Source organism: Castor canadensis, chromosome 1 (assembly GCF_047511655.1).
Source record: "Castor canadensis chromosome 1, mCasCan1.hap1v2, whole genome shotgun sequence".
Lineage (NCBI taxonomy): Eukaryota > Metazoa > Chordata > Mammalia > Rodentia > Castoridae > Castor > Castor canadensis.
Genome location: NC_133386.1, coordinates 2,783,016 through 2,806,988, shown reverse-complemented (window position 1 = coordinate 2,806,988; position 23,973 = coordinate 2,783,016). Strand labels below are relative to the sequence as shown.

The window sequence follows — 23,973 nt, the reverse complement described above, 5'->3', positions numbered from 1 at the left end:
GAGAGCAAGCGCTAGCCTGTCCTGTGTGTGGCGGCCACATCTGCCCTATAATTAAGAACTGGTGACACATGCTCTGGAACAATTTGGAGGATCTTTATTTTCTGTTGCTCAAGCAAACTAAGACCTGTAATAACGGAAAAGTGTGCTGCTGAGAGCTGGTGGAGCTGCTACTCACAGGAAAACATGGCTGCCACTGATCACATGTAGCTCTCACGCCAACCCTCTGGACACTCAGTGAAGAGGATCTGTGTGCCTGTGCCCACGTGCATGTTTGAAGACAAATGACAGTAAGCCGCATTAATGTCAGACTATTAACTAATTCCACTTTTGCTACAGCTTCTGCTTCTGTGATCGATGACATCCCTAGATGTGTCCTGAGAGCAGGCCTGTGACCTCACCTGGGATGTAGGTCTGCCATAAATAAAGGTGTGCAAGAAAAAGACGTCAATGTGTCAACGAAGGAAAGGGACTGATTCCCTGAACACAGGGAGCTGCAGAACCAATAAGACACCTTCTCCGTTGAACAATTTTTTCTGTAAGTGCTGACTTAAAATATCCATATGGGAAGTAAAGCTGGTTATTTGTTACGAACAATGATAAGAAGCATCTTCCTCAGTCTTCTAAAATTCAGTTTGCTCCTTCCTCATGCTCCTTACAGCTTTCTTCAACTGTTGGACTGACAGCGAAACCCAGCGAGGCTCCTGCTCCCTGGAGCTAACGTCCAGCAGGGGTGTGGACACAGGCAGTATCCAAGCCACAAAGCAGGTTGGGTGACAAGCACTACGAGGGCACAGTCTAGAGATCTCCCCAGTAAGGAGACCCTTGATCCCTGCACAGACTCTGAAAGCCAGGCAGCTGCCTGCAGGAGCTAAGGAATAGCCTTTCAGGCACAAGAATAAAGGAGGCTTCATGAGACCTTTGAGCAGCTGAGAACATACTCCAGGCAGAGGAGAGGGCTGGGGAGACAGGGGAGGAGGGCAGCTACTGATGATTCACTTCAGCCATCACCAAAACTCTTGGTACAGCACCTAGCAGACAGCAGACTCAATTTAAAAAGAAGCTGAGAATAAATGCAAATCCAGCAATCTTGCTGACTAATAATGTACTTTGGAAAGCTGGCTTAAATCTAATTTAAATGTAGTTTATAGGATGACAGAGCAATTACAGTGGGAAGATTAAAAACCTGTAAAATTTGGAAATAATGCAAAACATAACAATATTCCAACTGTGCCCTCAGCCTGCGCCTGACCTTTGCAGAGGCAGGGAGCTGCTCACCTCCTCTCACAAGGACCTGCATTCCAAGTCACAGCTCGAGGTCATCAGTGAGGGGTTGTCCTGGGCACTGAGCTCCTGTCAGACTGTCATCCCACTGCCAAGAGTCACCAAAAACAATGAAGGACAATTCCAGCTCCAAAAGAATCCCCCAAGTTTTGTCTGCATTCTCAACCCTGCACCCCGACACTATGGGTGGGTGGAGGGGACTGGGTGTGAGGGGTGGTACTCAGCATCCCCAATGGCACACACCAATGCAACAGCATCCCCTGCCTCAGCTATGAAAACCACAGTGCTTCCCCCATTGTGTCCTGATGACGACCCTGGGCAGAAGCCAGTGTCCCAGTCCCAGTCATCACTGGTCACTAGCAACAACCGCATCCTGTCTCCACTTGTTACACCATGGGGACGTTTTTGAGCATGGGGACACTTCTCTGGATGAGGAGTCCCTGTCTTGTTCCACCCAGGTGTCTCTCACGATGAAGCAGGTCCCCTTCTATACCTGAGCTGCGGGGGACTCTTGATGGCTCAGTCCATAACCATTCACGTGGCAGCTGAGTGGTACATGGATTTGAGCCACTGAGCCCCAGAGGACATTCACTGAGCTGATATCCAGGTCATACACAATGACCTGCCACATTCCTGATTTCTGTCACATCAGAAAGCGCACTGCAATGTGCTATTTTTTAGTCCCTCCATTCAGAGGAGGGGGATTTGCTCCTCAGGGGCTAGTCATCATCCAACAGAGAAAAGGCCAGTGATGTTCCCATTATGTTCTTCCTGGAAAAGGCTGAAACAAGATGCAACAGTGACCAGAACTCTGTTGATAAATGGGCCATGAGCGATTTGTCACTAAACTGCCGGCTCTTCTGTCTCTGAAGGAAACACAATGACAGGTCCACAGCAGCTCAGACTGCTTCTGAAACAGTGGTGGGGTTCTGGGCATTTGTGGGCCCTCAGCTACATCTGCCCAGGAAGCTCAGAGTTTTCCACTGTCTGTCTCTGTCCAGTGCTGGGTGATGTAAGCATCTTCCAGACGATAAATTATGACCAATGTCATCTCCAAAAGGGTGAGGGGATTCCCTCCATGTCCATCAGCTACATTTGCCCAAGCATGCCAAGGCTTGTAAAAAGACACAGGAAGGCCTGCCTCTCTCCTCCACCGCCAGCGGGAGCTGCAGGATCTGGCTTCTCTTCCGGAGCTGGGGTGCTATTCTTGAGCTTCCACAGGGTGTGGTCTCAGCAAGATCTTTGGGGACACAGTCACAGCCCTGTAACAAAGCCCACCTCAGATGGCGCCTCTGCGTGAGAGCGGGGTATGGGATGTCATTGGGTCACAGGATGGCTGGCTGAGCAGCCCACAGTAGCGCCACTGCTGGAAGGCGCAGAGGCTGCCCAGCTGGCCACACAAGGAACTTGTTTCTCTGTGCTCTCTGGCAGACGTATTTGTTTCTAGGATTGCTGTGGTCACCCGATAGACAAGCTGAAGAATTCCTATGAGTAATGGACCACACAGAGAAAATTCTGAGAAGCACGTGCATTACAAAGCAAATGGGAAACACATTTCAAAAAATAAACGAGACTCCCTAAGGCAGAACGCAGGCCTGCTCTCCACCGTCACCACAGTGGACACGGGCCCAGCACCTGGACGTCCCAAGTCCCCCTGGACTCCCCCAGGGTGAGGTAACAAAGCAAGAAAGAGGAAAGTCCCTACATTTCAGGCCCTGGGAACATCCCAGGCTGGGCCATGCTGCCCGGCCCTGGCTGTTCTGTGAAGGTAGTGTCCTTCTGCAGGCTCGTCACAACGCCCCCAGGAAGTTTACCCTTGATATGTCGCCTGACTCTCCTTGGTGTTCTGAGGGCCTGGGCAGGCTGGACAGGGAATGCATCGGCTGGACTCAAAAGTTAATCATTCCTCTACATTCTAACATTCCTTGTTCTTTGAGAAATTAAAGATAATCTGTCAAAAACCATGGATCCTGAGCTGTTCTGGCTGTGGTCTTTTTTTTTTTTTTAACCAGGCTGAGAATTTCTGTAGTCCGAGGTGCTACATGGGTAATCGCCCTCAGTTGATACACACCTTTTGAGAAACTTCTGCTTTCACAAAACAGCAGTGGAGCTGTAGGTGAGCGTAGCTGGCCAGGGTCATCCCATGTGGTCACTGTGTTGAGCGATCTTTCCGGAGCTTAGGAAAGTCACAGTTGGTGGAAATTATTGCTACCCCTGCCTCCCTGGCAGGTCCGTCTCTCCCCAGATGTTGTCTGCAGAGCTCAGGCAGCACCACATGCTTCAGATGTATTTGGGAACAAGTTGGAACAGCTGGGCCATGGTGGCACAGGCTTGGACCCTGTCCCTCTAGAGCCTTGAGGGAAAGTGGTGGAGTCTTGCAGAGACTCCATATTAGATTTGGATTTTAGCTGGGAGCCTTGGCTTTAATCCACATTGTACCAACCAGAAAACTCTAGAAACTGGCATTTTGGATCCCAGATCAAATATTTAACCCAGCAACAATTACAGAGGCTAAAGTTACTATGTAGAGCTTGCCAAATTGGATTATGGTTGAGAGCAAATTACTAGCGTGCTGCCCAAGTTTCTGTAAATAATACCAGCTGATATTTTCCTTTAGTTCTACCTTCTTCCTTTTCCATCTCCTCTTTTCTTCCTTCCTTTGCTAAATGCTATGCCTGTTCCCCAACTCTAGGTGCTCAGAGCTGTTATTCTTGGCACGTGTTAAACATAAGCCTACTACGCGTGGTCAGTTCCCACATGTTGCGTACAACTGAAAATTTATCAAGGCAAACTGAACTCCATCCCAGGAGAGCTTGGACTGGTACAGTTACCTCCAGGTGGATGGAGGGATGTCACGTGGGCCCACATGCCTGCTGGACACACAGTGCTCACACACACCCCTGCTCACGAGGTGCACTCGCCTTACCTTCACAGCATACTCTGCATCCGTGGCTTTGTGCACACACCGCTTGCACACGGAGTAAGAGCCCACCCCGATGTCCTCCTTGATCTCATAGCCATCGGTGAAGTGGATGTTGTTCCCGTGTAACTGCTGCAGAGAGGTGCAGACAGGACAGCTCTCAGTACTCTCTCACGCAGGGGCACACGCAACCACATGCACACAGGACTCGGGCACAGACTGAGCACTTGTGAACTTGAAGAGACTGAGGCTCAGGAATTACAGGATTCCTGTGCTCAGGGTCACAGAGTTACTTAGTGAATGTTCTAGATCTAAATCCCAGCTTCCCTGATTCCCTGGGCTCTGACCCTTAGCGTTTAGACACCAGGACATCCTGTGTCCACTCACAGCCACATTTTCCCCAAAGATCTGAACAGCTGAAAGCACAGAACAAAACACACAGAAGGATTTGTGGACATGGGACATGTGGCTCTGATGCCTGCTTCCAGAGTGAGACTCAGCACAGAAATATGGGCCTAGAAGTCTGACCTCAGGATGTCTGAGTCACAGCCTGCTTATGACTTGCTCACAGTCTCCACCACCCACTCTGAAACTGAGACAAAAGCCCCAGTATTGGTCACATCAAGCATCCACATTACACACGCCACAGTTTCCCACAAGGCCATGGGAGAGAAATACTGTAGAAACTCAGTGCCATCCAATTTACCCTAAACACACATAGTAACTTCTTAACTAAGTTTGATCCTCACTCCTTCTCAGAATTCTCATTTTTAAAATTATCATATTATTATTATACTGGAGGTACATTGTGAGATTTGTAAAAGTTCTTACAATATATCATAGTTGAATTCACCCCCTTCATCATTCTCCTTTTCTAGTTATATTTGAATGGTGGAGAACTCTTCAAAAAAATGTCATCTTCCACTAGGCTCCCACAGACATGGCTCCCACAAATCACTCTGCCGTGTGGGGAACTGGCTTGATGATGCCAAAGTCTGACCCCACAAGAGACGCTCAAACTGCTTTTGCTGAAAAGCACTGACTCTTTCTTGGGTCCGTGAATTAACTAATGGCAGGAGAAAAGCATGGTATTTGTTCTCCATTTTATGTCTGTCTATGCTCTGATCCATTCTCTTTGAAGTCACCTTGCATCCACCTTGGAATCAAGGAAAGACAGGAATGACGGCTATCATCTTCATGACAAGGGACAGAAACTACCCCAACAGTAGACCTTCCTCAGGATGGACCACCTGCCAGTTGACAATGAATCCAGATAACAACTCCAGAACCTCTCCCAGAACAAGGACTGAGAGAATGACCAACCAGACCTCACCTGTGATTGGGACTGTTTAACTATGTGTACCTTTTGTCCTCTGTCCCCAGTTCTTTGCCTATTTAAACCTGTAACTCATTTCTATACCTCAAAGAAGGCTGAAGATGGGTGAGTGCTTCTCTGCCTCTTCCCATGGCATATCCTGAGCTGTGTAATAAATCTTCCTTTCTCTGCCTTCACCATGTCTCTTTATTTGGCATTTAAGGGCAAGTGGCCACACCTGGCATATAGAATTTCAGGCATTTGGGCATTAGGTCCAAAACTCCAGTTTTAACCCCAGGGTCCTTGACACAGACATCTGTGGTGACATTCTTTTCAGGCCCCTTTCTTCCTCCTCAAAGATGGATGAGAAGGAGGGGCAGGAGTGACGGCTCAATCACTAGGGAGGAGCACCAAGGTACAGAGGAAGTGTGGGGGGAGATAGGCTTCTGCCATCTGCCCACCCTTGGCGCCCAGCACCTCAGGGTGTGGAGCCCACAAGGGTCAGCAGAGCCCAGCATCAGCCGAGCACACCCACGCCCAACCCACGGGGAAGTTGGAGTTACCTGCACAATCGGGTGAACTGAGGCTTTGTGCAGTTCTGGCTGCAAGGGCTCCTGGACCAGGCTTGAGGCCACAAAACTGAATCCTCTGAACAGGTGATGAGCGTTGGCACTCGGGGGGACGCCAGGAGAGTCTGTAGGTGAGCATCAGCAGAGCTGGGTGAGCTCATGTTCTAGAAGCACGTGTGTGCAGGTGTTCTGTGTGTGTGTGTTGGAGAAGGAAAAACAGACATGTAGAAAGGCTCAACCATATGAAACCACTTTATTTGGGGTGGTGCCAATAGTCTGATTTTTCAATGGCAAACATACCCCGAACAAAAACTTCAGGATCATCAATGATCCCATCTCTCTCTCTCTTTCTCTCTCTCTTCTTCCATCCCTGCATTGTGCTCTTCCAGGTCATGTGGGCAGGAGCAACTGCCCACGGCAAGGCAGGAGTGTGAAAGGAACAATATCCTGCCTTGTGAGTTTTCTAAGCTCTGTAAGATTTCAAGTTTCAAGTTCATCATCAAGTAAACAAAAATGATGGAGCAGTGGGCAGCAATATATTTAAATATTTGCATTATGTCTGACAGACAAAGCTAAGCTATTATGCAAAGAGCTCCCGGAGATCAACGAAGAAACACCCATGGCTGCCACGAGAAATGAGTGATCTCATACATATTTAAAGGAGAACACCTCAGCTTAGGAGTTAGCAGACAGGAAAGTCATCAACCTTACAGTAGAGAGAGCAGGATGGGCAATGCCTGCTAAACTTTGAAAGTCACCTGTCCTCTGAAGAGCCAGCTCTGGGTCTAGGAATTTACCCTGCAGAGTTACTATAGAAAGTACTGAAGATTAATGTAGAAAATATTTGCTTTAGCAATACTTGTCGTAACAAAAATACTGGGGACAACCCAACTATGGTCCTAATCAACATGGTCCATCCACATTGGAACGCTTCGTGATGCTGTGTAAATAATTCTAAGAAGACTGTCATAATCAGGTGAGACATGCTGTGTGGGCTGACATAGAATCATGTCCCTAAGAGCTTGTCAAGCAAAAAGAGAAAAAAAACAACAAAAAAACCCCCAAAAAACCCAAGCTGGGATCAATATGGAGAACATGCACATTGCAAGAGAAAGTTCAAAATACATTTTAAATTTATTCTGATACATTAAAAGTGCATAAAATATGTAAGACATAAAAAATCCTGTAATATCATAATATAAATCAATAGTATATAAAATGTAGTATGTATCCAATTTTTTTCTTACAAGTACAGGTAAAAATTTGAAGATACATATTATATGTAAAATGTCTTTTAAAATTATATAAATGTTTATGTGTGTATTTATATATTCTAGAATCATTTATGTACCTGAGAGGCCTGGAAAGTCTTTGCCTTTCTACTCTGTACGCTTTACTTTGGAATGGAACAACCTGACTACAGCTCTCTGTGGGCCGGGTGTGAGGCATCTGCAGAGGGAATGTGGACTTTGTTATTTGGTATTCTGCTTTGGGGACAGGGTTGTGAGGGCAGCTGCTTCAAAACCCAGCAGCAGGTCATGAGCTGGGAGGTTCTTCAGCACCAGACATGGCCTGGCTGCAAACAGGCAGACAGTATGCACCATGCAGTGTGTTCTGGGGGAGAGGCAGGCCCATCACGTGCAGCAGAAAGCTCCCTGCCTTCAGCCTCCTGGACAGAGAGGGAACCAGACCCAGGACCCCTCACCTTACAAAAGGCCTTCCCAGTCCCCTCAGGTAGCCAGATGCTCATGTGACCCCCGAATCAATGTAACATGGGCTGACTGTTTGTAAACAAACTCCTAATGTGCTAGTCTAGGAAGATTAATTAAAGACAAGGCGCGGCTGAGCAGTTTTTAGAATCTGAGCGTGTGCACCGTGAGATGGCAGAGACAGCACACACTTTTTGACAAACAGCTGTTTCCCAGAGGCATGGAACCCTCCTGACGAGGGCTCCTGCTCTGTTTGGGTGCCTGTGCCGAATTCTGTCTCTGAGGTCTGCCTTCTCTTAAAACCCCCTAAGCTACCTGTGCTGCACTGAGATTCTGCTGAATCAAGCAGCTTGGTGAAGGGATTTGTCACAGCTTAAGCAAGCCTCAAACCCAAGTGCTTCGATGTCCTCCCTGAGGTCTTCACATTTTAGAACTTGAGCTGTTCTAGGAATTCTTGCCTGAGCCACACAATGGTGAAGGCTGAGCATAGACCACACACACACTGGAGGGAGGAAGAGTGAGAGAGAGAGAGAGAGAGAGAGAGAGAGAGAGAGAGAGAGAGAGAGAGAGAGGAACGAACGAGCCATGCTAACTTGAAATGATGCACTTTCATTAGTGAATGGGAAATCTGTAATCAAATACGCAGGACTTTTAATCAACAGAGGCCAGAAGTCGTGCCTCCCACGACCAGGTGACTTTGCCTCTCCCTGCGGAAAGTAAAGAGAGAGGTGAAGGTGTGAGAGCCGAAGTTCAGCAAAGTCTGAGGAGAAGACATTTGATTGGTGAGGTGAGATAGGAAGTAATGACAGGTGGGAAAGAGAAATTAGGGTGCTTCATACTCATCTGTGGGCTGCTGACTGTCAGCACAGTACTTAAGTAAGAGCAAAAACTCAGGGAAAAGGAAACATAAAACTAAGGACAAACAACCATCAGTGATCCCAAGAGGATTTTCTGAACTGTGGGATCTGCTGGGTTTTCAAACCTCAGCCTGGCATCTCGCCAGTCAGCACGTTCCAACGGGTGGCTGATGTGCGATCAGGAAACATATATTAGCTGAACCTTGGTTTAATTGATGCTGAAAGTGAACTACAAGAATGCCCTCCATGTGTCCAGAGCCTAATGTAAGGAGCTCGTGGGACAGAGGCTGTTTCAGGACACATTGCTATGGCTGCCCTGTAACCCAGCTGTGCATTGGGCTCATCTGCTTAGAAAATCCCACCCTTCCAGATCAATCAGGGTGACGTTTATGCATCTTTAGTACTTCAATTACTGCCTACCCCAAAGGCAAACTGCACAGTATGATGAGTTAACTTTAAAACTGATTGGAGAATTCACAACAGTAAGGAATAGAAAGTTAATTCTGGCACAGTACTGGAGTGCTGTGTGTCTAATGAGTTTTCCTTAAGGTAATAATTCAAATGAAATTGAATTCTTTCTGTGCACAAAGTGCTTATGACGCTTATGGTCACATTGTCACCTCAGCTGGAATTTAAATTCTCACGAGTAATATAACCCACACATGCATGTGAGGAATTGAGAGCTGAAGGCAAAGCATCTTCTCACATGCAGCACAACTGTGTCTTCTCTGAGTATTTTAAACACCCGCTTCACATGAGGGTAAGTGCAGCTCACCCTATAAAGGACTCTGCTGTGTGGACAGTCTGTGTGGACAGCCTGCATGGACAGCCTGAATGGACAGTCTGTGTGGATGGCCTGTATGGACAGTCGGCATGGACAGTCTATATGGACAGCCTGTGTGGACAGCCTGTGGGACAGTCTGCATAGAGAGCCTGTGGGACAGTCTGTGTGGAGAGCCTGTATGGACAATCAACACAGACTCACAGCAGCTTCTCCTACTTGGAGCCATTACTTTTGTGTCTTTTACCTTCAGGTCAGGCACAGGAGAAGAAATGCTTGCCTGCCTCAGGTGACCATGGCAGAGCCAGGGTGAAATCTCCAAGGCGTTTCTGATCCTTGCGACCTCTGTGGCTAACAGTATCTCTCTTTGGTGAAGGGGTTAATTCTGTCAATGAGAAGGACTGACCCCAGCCTGCGCAGGTTTTCTTCTCCTTGCCAGCCTCATTAGGATGCAGTACTGATGACCTTGAACTTGAACTTCAAGGGCAATTGTCATGTCACTCAAGCCTTGTTGCTGATGACAGTTTTGGCTTCTCCTGAGGATGAGGTGGCCCAGAAGACAGAGTGAGCCATCTGTGTCATGACATCTGGTGCCTAGCGCACTGAACCAGCACCTCCTGCCCTTCCAGCTAGGCTGCTTTGGGCAGGAGCTGCGCTCAGGCCCATGCCAAGTCCAACTGAGCCCTGCAGCCCTCTGTGCCTGCACATGGCCCACGTCTGTCTGTCACAGACAGGCATTTCACCAGTAGCTGGACCCGGAGGGGACAAAGTGGATTCTCTGCTCCAACTCTGGCCACTTATTACTTGCAGTTGACTATCTGTCTCATGATTATCTTTCAAAAATCACCGAAAATGTCAGATTCAAAGGCAGCAAGAGAAGCAAAGGCACACCTGCCTCCACAACCCCTGAACTTGATCCTCCACTCAAGTCTGCTGAGAGAATTGTGACCTGCTCTGCACACAGCCACCAACCACCACTACTGTGGCTGGAGATACTCCAACCTCAACATGACTGCTTTAGGCAACAGGGCCTTTGGGGCTGAGGTTAAATGAGGTCAGGAGGATGGGTCCCAATCCCACAGGACCTGTGTCCTTATGAGAAAAGGAAGACTCCAGAGCTTTCCGGCTCTTCTCACACATGGAGGAAAAGTCATGGGGCACAGGGAGTTAGCCATCTGCAAAGCCACGAGGTGAGGCCTCAACAGGAACCAACCCTGACAGCACATTGACTGTGTATTTCTAGCCTCCTTCAGCTGCCTCCCTGTGTTTTGTAATGGCAGTGCGAGTAAACTGAGATAGCTACCATATGTAAAAAGTAAACCCTAATTCATTAATATCACAAAATGGAAACTTCCAAAGAGGGCTGGCCAGTTCTGACTGATCTTAATAGACCCCAAGGGTAATCTTAGACATAACATGAAACTAAGGTCAGGTGCCCACTTGCTATGCTCTGACTTTTCAAACAGGTTTCTGGTTGTTACATGAATAATAAATATAGTTCACAAATCCAGACCTAATAAAAGCTGCCCTGGTCCACGGAGACTATCCTTAAATGAGAAGAATGCATTGTCTCAGATTTCCTTCCTGATTCTTGCCTGTGTGTGCCTGGGAGAGACAGCCATGGCCTAGCAACTCAGAACAGGGGGAAGCATGCAACTCCTTAATGGCTTCTGAAGTGGGTATCACCTGGGGAACAGCAGGGAATTGGTTCTGTCACTGAAACCTTACTGCTGAGCACAGAAAGCCCAAAACTCAAGCAGGAGTGGCAACTGTGTCCCAGCAGGAGCATCTCGAACACAGGAGCTCTGCCTCCTTGCATCTGTCCTAAGGGGTCAGGTGGGAGAGGCTCTTGTTAGGCAGAACGGCCACTGGCACGCACCTGTGGGCGTCCGTGCAGTGAACTCAGGGTCGAAGTGGAAGGTGTCCTCGGGCCTGCCCACTGCTGGCTTAAAGGGCGGCTTGATCTCCTTCCGGTACAGCTTCTGCAAGGAGAGCAAGACAGGGGCTGACTCACAGGCTGTGAGAGCTCTGGCGCCAGACACTTGCTGCGGAGGGAAAGGTGTTCTTACAGGTGTTCCAACCTTGACCTTGCCAGCACCTCAGATATGTGTGAATATGTGTAAAGTACAGACTTTGCTACTGTATCCCACTATGTACATCATAGTACACAGAGGGCAACAGTTGCACGTATATCGAAATACACAAAAGACATAGTTTGAGGTAAAGGATTTGGGACGTGTTAGGCCAACAGTTTTCCAACTTCTTTTTGGCAGTAGGATTTTTGTATCCAAATAAAACCCTATAGGCTGGCCATGAGTACCTCCCTGCCCTGGTGACTTTGGGGCTGCCACCTCGGACCATACCTTCCGCCCTGTGAGGACACTGTGAAACAGAGACCCAGGACTGCTCTGGGGCTTTTTTTTTGCCCATTTGTCCCAGGAGTGTGCACTGGGTCCTTGGCACATCTGCTGGGAACCATGTCAAGATGTGCCCAGAGCCCCTGTGGAGTTGTGCAGCCCACACTCACACAGCCCTCCCACCACCCTGACCTTGGATAGACTGCATAGGAGGGCACAGCCCTCGCTGCATTAGCAGAACTACTTCAGGAACTGCTTTGCACACAGCAGTGTGGCAACAAGGTTGGGATGATTTAATGCAAGGAAACAGCACAGGTATTTGGATCTGGCGTGGTCCCAGGCATGGAGTGCACTGCAGACAGTGAGGACCCAAGCATGGCGAGGAGGAAGGACAGAAATGGTGTGAAGGAGGAGACAAGGTGGTGGTGGGAGAACCAGGCATTCAGGCTGCCTGGGGGAGGGGCAGGACTAGATCACAGCATCTTGGGCAGGACATCAGGAGATGGTCTTCCTGCCCCTACTCATTTAGCATGGAGTTGTCCTACTCTCACTGGCCAGGGGCTCCCAGGGCATTGGGCAAACCCACTGATTCCCAGCTCCTTTTTTGGGTGCTTCTGCCTGATGGGTCTGGGGCTCAGCTCTGTATTTGGGGACTCCACTGGTTGGGCAGCTCTGTGTGGCAGGTTTGGTGACAGACAAATCTGCTCTAAAAGGCAGGGAAACTGAGGCTAGGAGCTGAAGAGTCACTTCTCTAAGTCAAGGGTGAGTAGGTGGCAGGCAGGAAGGGGTAACCTGGTCTCCTGACCCTTCTCGAAACACCGAGTGCTTGGGCTGGGTCTGGGGAGGGGCTGCAGAACTTAAGGAGAAGGTACAGCAAGGGTACTGATGCCTGACACTGGCTCTGGGCACACCCACCGCCCTCTTGTGCTGGTGCCGGGTCAGTAACCAGGGCAGCTGCAGGACCTACAGTGTGGCATTGGAACCTGGGCTGTTTTCAGGAGGGCCAGGGAGGCCAATCCTGCCGCTGGTGCTTCCTGGAGGTGCAGAAACCACGACTGAACTCAGGCTGATTTACTCGGTCATTCCCAGCCCTTTTGAACAGTTGTTCCTTAACCCTTTCCAGAAATAGAAAGAGGCTGCTTTCTGTGGTGACGCATGTGCAGAGAGGAAAAAACCTCCCTGGTGCAGGTGCTTGGGGAAGAAAGCTCATGAGCAGGCACTGTGCCCTGATTAAAACCAGACACCACCAGGACCCGCTGCCCTGCCCTTGTCCAGATTCTGCTATCTGCTGTCATATTTCAGCTGGGTTATTAAGTGAACATCTGTCCTGCTGAAGCAAAAATCACAGGGGGAGAGAGAGAAAGAGAAAGAGAGAGAGAGAGAGAGAGAGAGAGAGTCACAGAGCCAATTGTTCACACAGTGTGTTTGTACGGTGTGTACAGAGCCAGGTGATGCATTTGTCTGGTGTGCACAACACGGGCTTTCTAAAGCAGCTTGGGCAGAACACTTCTACTGTCCTGTACTTTTTCTAATCCTCTACCATGAGCCCCTGTTCCAGCTAAGGAGATCCTGGCGTGGCAAGCAGGAGGAAGGTGAAGAGTGACAGAGCCCTTGCTGAAGGATAGAGCACCCTTCTGTGCAGCAGGACCCTTCACGGTCCATGTGCTGATTACGTCTGTGAACACAGCTGTTCACTGGGGCCAGCACACACTCCTTCCCCTGGGGTTGCCCACTCTGTTTGGTCTTGGCAGCAGCAAGCTCTGTGCAGCTCCCCTGGGGCTCTCTGGGGTCAGTTGCTCTGCCCTTGTGTGGTTTTCTTGATCTGTGCTGCAATTGAGAAGGTGGCTCACTTCTTGCTGCATAAAGGTTGTGGAAAGCACTGATATGCGCAGTTACTGTGTGTGTTCTTTCTTTCCCTGCATTCAAACCTGAGCACATGGAAGGCTTTGGGGAAGGGTGACCTTGCCTCTGCTTTTGAATGCAAGCATGATGTACAGATTGCTGAGATCTACGTTAGAACTCTGATCCAGATCCCCCTCTGCAAGACTTGGAATAATCCTTCTCAATGGAAGGAAAATAGGTCTCCTGGTCCAATTCACAGTTATAAATCATCTCACTTGTTCCAGGCTGTTGGGATGGCATGTGTCTGGCAGCAACACTGAGGATTTCATGTCACACCAGTGTATGTGAGGGGTCTACGTATATCCAAAACCCTTCACATATGTAAGAAAAGGACTGAGAGGGTAAAATAAAAATGGCACCTGGCTAGTTTGGGGTTGCAGACCCTCACATCTGCTTTCTGAGCATTTCAAAAGTAACCTGTTCCAATAGGGGAAAGGGCACCAGGGCAGACTGTTCCTGAAATAGCAATGCAGACAAATGCAGGATGGAAGGAACAACAGGAGAATCAAAATGGTCCCCGGGCATGGTGGAGGCCGGTGGGTGGCAGTCCCTGGGTGGAGCTTGCCCACAGTTCATCCAATGGTAACTGATTTTGTGCAAATGTCTGGATTTACAGAACTGCTAAACCAAAGGGCAATCTCAATGCACAGTGTCCTTGAAGGCCCTGAAGGGCAAGCTCTCGTGCTGTGGCAGTGGGAGCAGCAGCTGGGTGGAGGCATATGACTGACCTGACTGCAGTGTCAGCTCCCAGGCCTGAAATCCACCCCTGTGAAGTGCTGGGCACTCCACCTGCAGGCAGCAAGACCACAGGGACCTGCTACCCTCCACCTGCTCTAGCCAATGCCCACAATAGCCAAGAGCACCAAGCAACATGCTGCCAGACCACCGAGCCATCTGGGCCACTCTTCTCACTGCTCTGTGCCTCAGTTTCTCCAGGGGTCCCTCTTGCCTTCCAGAGAAGCAGCTGATGATGTGCTTAGATGGGTTTTGAAATGTAAAAAGACCAACAGAAGCACAAGTCACTCGTATCAACAATAAATAGCGGTAATACTAATAACAGTAACTGCAATCATGCGTGCTAAGTAGTTATTTTGAGAGTTCTGGCTTTGACAGTGCTTTGGAATCAAAGAAGCAGACAGGCTTATCTTTGTGTCTGATCCACCATCATTTTCTGCCTATCCATCTGCTATTTTGCCCCAGGTCTCCTTGCCAGGGAGCCAGGCTAGCCTGGAAGCCACCCGGGACTGGCCGGGGTGGCCTGTGTGATTTCTCTTTTATGAAGCTTATTTTGGGTTAGTGCTAATCCTGTGTTCTCAGCATTGCCTTTGTCACAGGAAAAAGTAAACAGAGCTTCTGTTTGCTGGGTTCCACCACACGCTCTAACTGGCTCCTCGGCTACAACTAACTTGCCATTTTTCACTGAGCTAGTTGAGCGGTGTAAACTTTCAGGAGGCAGACCCTAATTTGCTATGTACTGAAGGCAAGTGAGAAGGCAGCACCCCACACTTCTATGTGGGCCACTCAAGCCCTCAGGGGACAGCTGGTAGATGACAGGTATAAAAGGATCTGCTGGCAGTTTGGGGTTATAGAAAGCAGCAAAAAGTAAACAAATAAACTTAGGCTTTCCTGGCTGGATCCTGAGGCAAGCGCTTGGTATAGTCCCCAGGCTAAAATCCCCTGGCCAGGGAGTGTCTTCTCATCCATCACATTGCAGAGGGAAGACTCTGGTGTGACCACACCTTGCAAGTGGGGTTTTTCTGTGGTTTCCAGGTCTCTGAGCTGGGGACATGGCACAGGCACATCTGCACAAACGTGTCACTGAATAGGACAGTCTGTTAAACATGTGTCCATCAACTTTCTAAAGTCCGGTGTGTGCTGGCCGTTCAGAGCCACTGCTGTGGCCACAGACACAAGGACAGTCCTCAGGTCACTTGTGTGGGGAGGGGACAGCTGAAATAGAGATGTGGCTCATGTCAACTCAGCATGGGCTCCAGGGCATCCAAGATCATCAAGGCACACAGATAATTCCTTCGAAGACCCATTTTTCACACTCACGGTTTTTGCTGGCAGTTTGGGGTTATAGAAAGCAGCAAAAAGTAAATAAATACACTTAGGCTTTCCTGGCTGGATCTTGAGGCAAGCGCACCCTCTCGTACTTAATTCCCACGTGCCTTCCTCCACCTTCTTCCCGTCTCACTGGATGGCCACACTGCACAATGCTCCTGTCACTAGACAAAGCCTATGGTGCAGCAGACTCCTCAGGCACCAGCAACTTGAGGACAGCACTGGTTTCCGGTGGAGCCTTCCTGGACACTGTGCTCCTGATCAATCCAGGCAGGTAGCAAGCATCACTTGTTGAACAATGAATTAATACAGGGTGGTAGTTCAGCGCTCCTCTGCCATTTTCAGGCTCTGTTAATTCAGAGAGCTGGACTGAATGAGATCCTGCTGCCTGGCATCCTCTGATGAGAACACAAGCTAGAGCAAACGTGCCTCATCCTCATGAAGTGAAGAGCCTCCCTCAGAACCCAAACAAAACAGAACCAAAACCCAGAGAAGTGAAAGGAATTCCCCAACCTTATTCTAGCTTGATTGCTTTCAAATGGTGTAGAAAAATGTCACCTTCTTGGTGCAGGAATCTGATGGCCTTGTTTGCCTAAAAGGAACTTTGCTCCCCAGCTACGATGAGACCAGAGTAAGCCCGGGTACTGCATGGGTTAAGAAAGGTGCTGACTGCTTTAGAAGGAAAGCATCTCCAGCCCAAGACACAAAGACTCGGCTCTCTGCACAGCACCTTATTCCAACCTCACTGAGCCTCGAAATCCATCACTGTCCCAGGGAAGCCGTTCCAAGCACCTTGTCCTACTCAGGCCCATCTGTACACTGCCCACTCTGGCTGAGATGTGCACTCGCAGCCTGGTCCCTGTGGTGGTGGAGGGGGGGCATCATCTGGGTCATAGCTGGGGACTTCTCTCAACTCCCTGCTGCAGCCCTCAGGATTTCCACCTGCAGCTTCCTGTCCCCCTCAGCAGTCCCATCTAAATTTCCCCAGGTGTGGCCTTTGAAGAGAGGGCTGGGTGACAGAGAAAGGAAATGGAGGGGCCACTGGAGAGCCTCCCAGACTGCTCGCTCCTTTTCGCTGCTCGCTCCTTTTCACTGCTCACTCTGTCTTTGAGAGGTGCTCATCATGTCGTCCCCGGGAAGGTCTGGGGCACATCTCTAAGCTGGGGAGTCCTGACCTCTTGCAGCCTACATTCCAGAGGCAGGAGAGAGAAACACCAAACACCAGAAGCCATTGACATCATGGGGTCCTCCAAGCTGACGGGGGTTTGGGAACAGACACACAGGGCCAGGGTCACCAGGAGGGGATAAAGTGGGAGGGCTGGAGGTCAGGTTTCATAAGTGCTGCTGAGGAACAGACTGGAAGGACGGAGCAGGTGGGGTCAAGGGCACACTGCCTGCTTTTCTCAACTTGCTTCTTCTCCTTTGCAGCACAGTGCTCTGCTCTCCTGCAATACGGTGCAGATCCATCTGTTAATCGCTTCTCTTTACCATGGGATTATCAACCCATCCCCCTCTCCCTCAGTCAGGCTTTTCTGTGTGCTGTGCTTGATCCCCAGTTCAAGAATTGGGAATGCCAACACGCGTGGTTGAATGACGAGCAAGTGAACGAGAACCGAATGGAGTTGTGCAGCTCTACCCTGATGCCTGATGGGAGCCCTGAATCACCCACGCATATTCCCTCCCCAGGGCTGTCCCTTGGAGTGACAAGAGGAGCACTGTCAGTGAGACAGGCTTGTCTGCCAGCCAGTTTCCATGTGCAGAAGTCCCCCTAGAAAACACAACAACTGAAGACCATCAACTGAAGATGATCTGTGACGCAGGAGGTCAGAGCCTCTCACCAGGCTAACTTTCCAGCACAGATAAGCACAGGGAGATATGGTTTTGCTTCTGGAAGGCCCTGTACTCTTTTGTTTTTTTTGGGTGGAGGGAACCAGTCTGATTTTTCTTTGCTCTTTGAACAGTGGTTTCCACCTGCTGGGAGCCATGGGCATACTGCAAGTTCACAGCCTTTCCCCAAACCTTACCTTTGAAAGGAGGCTCATTTTAACAAGTTCTATAATCAGAAGTATGGAACCCGGGCTCAGATATTCCCCAGTCTTAGCCAGTGTGAGTGGGACTCAGGTCAAAAGAGGAGGAAAGCTGGTTGTGAGAGGCTGGGAGGCTTGTGAGAGCTGGTTTTATCCAGTTTTGTGTTAATGGGTTCTCCAAGGGAAGACCTGGGCTGAGATTCCTTGAGACTGGTGAAGACACAGTAAAGACGGAGGGAGGACGGAATAGATAATAAACTCTGCCCTTTGCTGTAGAAAGAGCTTTTTTTCCCCCAGTGCTTGGGATGGAACTGAGGGCCTTCTACTTGGTAGGCAAAAACTCTACCACCGAGCTACAGCCTCAGCCCAATATTTTTTCTATTAAAAATCCTCTGAGATTAATTTGTAAGCTCAAGAAAGAAAATCCCAAATGTAAGTGGGCTGTGTTAACCTAAAGGAAAGGACCAAGGCACGGATATCAGGGAGGTTCAGCTTGGATAGGAGACCAGTCCCTGCTTCCAGTGTATTCCTGCAGCCTGTCATTGATGTCACCTTCCAAACAGAGATGACGTCTTGGCAGAGCAGGGCAGTGCACGCTCTGTCTCCAAATGAGCAAGGGAGAGTTATAGGGGTTTCAGGGCCAAGTGGGCAGGTGGTGGTTGCCAGGCTGTGCCTCTGGAGAGCAAGCCATTCAGAGAGTCTTGAGCACTCTTACCTGCAGGTGGCTGTGCGCACAGCAGCTGCCATCCTCCCTCCACCCTGCCCCTGTCCTGTGTGTGCAGTAGAGACCATGGCATGCAACTTACATTCCAGTCTATGGTGACAAAGAAAGGATGACGCTTAATCTCCTCCACTCCGTCAATGCCAGCACCTGTCACAACAACAAAGCAGATTACTCATCATAAATCCAAAGTCAGGTGTTATCTCTCACAGCTCCTAATACAGAAGGGTGGAGGAAGGGGAACATGCAGGGCAGAGCCTGTCATGGTCTTCCTGTGGGAAGGAGATTCTGCCCCAGGGCACCTGCTCACCTGCCCTTGGCCTCACGGCCCGGGAAGTCCCCATTCAACCCTGAGGGCTTGAGAAAAGGAGGTAGCTTGAGGCAGGGCTAGGTGAGAGGTGGGAAAGAGGAGGTGAGACAGGTGATTCAGAGCTTCCTGCTTCCAGGTGTGGGAACGCCTGGATACACAGGAAGAGGGGTGGGTGGCTGGCATGGCCACAGGCCAACACTTGCAATACTCAGGCTGCAGCATTGGTCAGGACCCCCAGGATCCCACAAAACGCAGCAGGATAGAAGGGGACAGCTGTGCTGCACCTGGAAGGCTGTTGCAGAGTTTTATGGGGAGAGAGGCACACTGGGAAGGAGGAGGGATTTGGGAGGCCTATGCCTGGGGACGCACAGCCTGACCTCCTCCTGTTCTCTACACCCTCACCTGGCCTACAAAAGATGACAACTCTTTCACCTGGAGCCGCTTAAAGCACTCTGCTTTGTCCATTATTTCTGCCTAACCCCTCTCCTCACTTTGTAACTTATATCAAAATCCTAAGGTTGGAAGGGGGTGGGGAGAGTAGGTGGGACACGGGGAACTTTGGGGCTGTGAAGTCATTCCGTATGATGCTGTGATGACAGCTATGCCCTCCACCCTGGCTGCACACGGAAGCAAAGTGACCCAGTGACAGACAGATTAGTCCCAATGTGTCAACGTGGGCACAAACCATTCTGAGAGATGTTAACATCAGGGAATTGTGGGAGGGGTGACAAAGGAACGTGCTGTACTTTTCTGTCCAATTCCTCTGTGAATTTAAAACTGTTCTAAGAATAAAGTCTATTAATTCCAAACAAACCCTGAAGGCCCTTGGAGCTCTGTGTTTTCTCCTGGGTGACAGGACTGGCGAGGAGCCTGATTGATTCCTTGTTGTGAGTTGGAATTGCTGGCCTGAGCCAGGAGCCGGTGAGCAGAGGGTAGGGAAGGGGAGGTAAGGGATGTGGACCCAGGACTCCTGCCAGCTCCTGTGTCAGGTCTCAGAGAGGTGTGCCCGTGTTCTGCACCTGAGCGCCTCTCTGGCACTAACTCCTCCTGTGAGCTCTGCTGACAGTCACACCCTCCTCCCTGAGTCCGTCCTCATTGGGATGGGCTTATGTCTCATCCCGGACAACGGCTCCGCCTGCAGAAGAGCAGAGTGAGCTGAAGGGCAGCACAAGGTCACCCTGAGATGCTGTGGCAACCTATCCCTGCAGTCTCACTGTCCAGAGTCAGGGGATGCCCTCTCCCCACAGGAGACAGTGGGACATACACTTGATGGCTTGTGGCCTGACCCTTCAGCCCTTCCACTCCATGCTTGTGGCAGTGATGTGAACAGAGCCTTAGGAACTGGTCTGTGTGGACTACAGCCCAGGGTCCCCTCCAAACTCTCCCTGGCAGCTTGGCCAACCCTTCTGTTTGCAAAGACCCAATCTGACCAAATGCTCTGCATGGATTCTCATGGCACATAGCCTGTTTTTGGGTAACTGTCATGCTTTAATGCGGAGTCAGGCTCAGGATTTCTGGTCCACAGGCACCTGTACTCCTCACCATGCAGCAGACGCAGCAAGTGTGCCTGTTGTCCACCCCCTACTCAGCAGCCTGACCCACGAGGAGCCCAGGCTGAAGTAGGCAGGGCAGCTTAGCCCCGTGGCTGAGTTTTGGAAATAGGATTTGAAGGCAGATGGCCAAGCTTAGCTGAAGTGTCCTCTCTGATCCCCCGGGGCTGCCTGACCCTCAATTTTAATCTAGATCTTTCAGCCCAGAGATCTGACCTCAGGCCTTTGAGTTCCTAGCACCTAGCATGCCCTTGCTGGGTGTCCTGATGGCTGCTAAAGTAACTTCCAGAACAAATGGCCCAACTCCCAAGGCCGTCCTCCTGGGATGGCCCCTAAGCTTCTTTAACAAAGATCTGAAGCCCAGATGGAAGTGGCCACCTGTTCCTGATGACTGGGTAAGAGGAAGAGCCTCAGACTTATGTCTCTTGTAGGTCCTGGTGAGCCTGGCCATGCTGCAGGAGCTCTTGGGTGGAACCTGAGCCCCTTCCCAGGTCCTCAGCACGTACTGTCCAGTGGCTTCATGCTTGCGTTTCTTTAGGAATCTACTTCACTTTGTACACAGCACACACCCCTTTCCTTTGTCACTTGCAGTGTGGTCTGTAGGGAGATGTGAAGGAGACACAGGTGCTGGAGGAGCGGTTGTTGGTGGTACCTAACATGTGACCAGCCCACTTTCTGCTGCAGGTAGGATTTGGCACCACGTTTGGTTTTTGAGGCCTTAGCAAACAGAGTCAATGGAAAATCAACGCTTCAATCATTCCTCAAAAATTATAGGCATTCCAATGGAGGAGACGGGAAGAGGGAAATCCTGTGTACCAGCTCTTTAGAGCCTGTGGCAACCTTCCAGGAGCGAGCATGTTTATTATTCTGGACTCCAGACTCACTTTTCCTCTCCGGAAACACCTTAAGATAGGTTATTTGGAACTTGGGTCCTCTTTTATCTAGACTGAACACATTTGACTAAGAGCAGAGAGTAAGGTCGGGGCAGGGAGGGGTGGATGTTTGTACTGTACGCTCCTGACTAAGGGCTCCCAGGCACCCCACTCTGCTCTAGGGGGGGCCTGTGACTCAGCTCCAAAGCAAACACTACAAGGCCGGGGCCCCAGGACAGAGGCCTGTAGGACGGGAGCCCGGTACGTCTTCCATTAAGTTGCCAGAGCTGTGCAGACATAACTTACAAAGCTCAGTGGAACAGAAGACCTGAGAACTCAGACTTACTCTGGGCAGTAGTAACACGTATTACATGTGCTCCTGACACTTTGGGCTAGTCCCACACAGATGACGGGTTGTGTTTCTAGGGACCCACACCCTGAGTTCTGCTCCCTGGTTGAGGGGTCAGTCAGGTAGGTGCTCTGAGACCCACCACTCATGACCACAGTTGCTCTTTTGGGATCATCTCCTTATTTTGCACACATTTCTATTACTGAGTGAATTATAATGTGTAATAAACAAATGTGCAGCCCAAACCATCCAGACTCTTCCAGCTGCTATGCCTTCATATGGTGTCACAGACAAAGCAAACACAAATCCCAAGACTCTTCAAGTCTGACAAGTGTAAAGGTTCATCAATGGACAGAAAAGCTGGTTCCCTGCCTGTCTGTTGACTATCCCTAGGGCTTTGTGTGCGAAGGTCACCATTTGTTTCTTTCTTCTTTGGTTTCTTCCTCCAGAAAATTCTGGCCTTCACTCTGGGGGCAGAGCACCCCCTGTTCTCATTTCTTTCTGTGTCAATGAATGAATCATCCTTTAGCTTTTTTTGGTGCTGTGGTTCACCTGCCCATTGAACAGAATCCATTCGGATTCTTGTTCCCTGTGTTTACATGACTGTCTCCCCGTCAGGCCGAGAGCCTGAGGCTGGGGACAGTGCCACTGACATTTGTACACTCGGCTCCTGCTGTAGGTGCTTAGCACATTATTATCCCATGCTGGAGGAAGTGGGGGATGCAGATGCATTCGGAACTCTAGAATGAGGAAATCTGGTCCTCAGGGGACACTAGCCTTAGTCTCAAAGGCCATGGAGCCTCCGAAGGCCACACGGGGGAGGGTGGGCTCAGTGTCTCATCTGAGAGGTAAAAGGGATAAACTAAGCAAGTGTCTAGTTCTGCTAACATGCACACGCAGTGAGCTTTATGCCACTTTTCCAACTGTAAATTTCTACGGACACACTCTTGAGAGTATTATGGGTCACATTTTCTCTCCCTAGATTTTTATATGGAAGTTCTAAGCCTTGGCTTCTCGGAATTCAACAGCACAATCACTGAGGATGTAATTAGCTAAGACGAGGTTACATCACAGGATGGTCCTAACATAATTTGACAGTGTCTTTATACCAAGAGGGACCTGGAGCACTCCCTCTTGGAGGGCTCCTTCTACAGGTCCCCACACCCCAACAGTCCACTGGGGACCAGGCCTCAACTGTGGGCTTTTGGGGGCACCATCCTCTGTGCACAGGACTTTAATGGCCACACCTTGGTGGATTTACGCAGCCATTTATCCAATGCATCAGTGTTTCCTTGTCCAGGCACTGTTCTCTCTCCCTGAATCCCCTAACATCTCTATGAGGTGTTAGGCACTGTTATTTTTGGTTTGAAGATTAAGCAGCTGGTGTAGCCCACCAGCTCAAGGTCACAAAGCAGGCTGTGAGCAAGGCTCCTCCCTCCACTTGTGCACTGAGCAGTGGGGCACTCTTGTGCTGCCCTGATTCACGCTGGCCTTTCTGTTTAGCATCCTAGAATGAGAATCCTCTTGACAATGAGGACCACCCGTTATGTCCACCATGACCCAGGAGTCCAGCACACAAGTGGAGGGTGAGGAACCATAATCAGCTCGCACTTCCAGGTCATGTGCTATATGCTCACTGTCCCTCCCCTCCTGACTAAGGGTCCTGGGTGTCTGCCTGAGTGTGAGGAGGAAGGCAGGGACAGAGACCACCCACAAGTGGGCTGCGTGTTGATGTCAGAAACGACACCTCAACGTGAGGGTCTCAAAGCTCAATGACCTCTCTCACATTCCATTGTGCTCCTGCCTCCTTGTCTCCTCAAGCAAGGTCTAGAAACTAGTTGGTCCTCCCCAGGGAGGGGCAGGGAAGCTTTGATCCCTCTTCTCCAAGCCTGCCATGAGAACTGAGTTTTAGCCCAACTCCTCCCCACCTTTCTGAGCAGGGCTGGCCCTAAAGACATGCTCTGAGCAGAACAGTGTGCTCTGTACTGGTGCTGTGTGTCCACTGCACATGGCTGTGACCCAACCCATCCCCCTGGTGCAATGGGGATTTAGTCTTCTCCAGTGTCTGTGCCCCGTGGTGATCATATGCAAAGGACACATTCCCTGAAATGGAGCTAGTGATAAAGCAGGTGTGCTTTAAATATCTTCATGGAGATTTTTCAAGCTGAGTAATGAAGGGATAAACACACACCTGTGTCTGGAAATGTTGCCTCCCCATCATGGCCTCCCCAGCTCCTGCCTCTGGCAAATAGCCAGATCTCTTCTTAAAAATATAGGAAATGGTGGCTGGATATAGTGCTGTGTGCCTGTAATCCCAGCTATTCAGGAGGTGAAGATCAAAAGAATTAAGGCTCAAGGTCAGACCAAACAAAAGTTCACAGGATCCCAT

The 23,973-nt window shown here is 49.8% G+C and overlaps 1 protein-coding gene across 6 annotated transcripts in view; it reads right to left on the bottom strand.

Moving 5' to 3' along the window:
• Rps6ka2 (ribosomal protein S6 kinase A2) overlaps positions 1-23,973 on the bottom strand; it is a 319,159-nt gene that overhangs the window by 19,616 nt on the left and 275,570 nt on the right. For 5 of the 6 annotated variants that reach the window (XM_074070500.1, XM_074070515.1, XM_074070540.1 and 2 more), the window contains 4 exons: positions 18,589-18,653; positions 11,312-11,414; positions 6,080-6,210; positions 4,208-4,333 (listed from right to left, as the gene is read on the bottom strand). In XM_074070500.1, coding sequence (XP_073926601.1) covers positions 4,208-4,333; positions 6,080-6,210; positions 11,312-11,414; positions 18,589-18,653 — 425 coding nt within the window. The remainder of the gene's footprint in view (positions 1-4,207; positions 4,334-6,079; positions 6,211-11,311; positions 11,415-18,588; positions 18,654-23,973) is intronic. The other variant, XM_074070532.1, reaches the window with a different exon arrangement.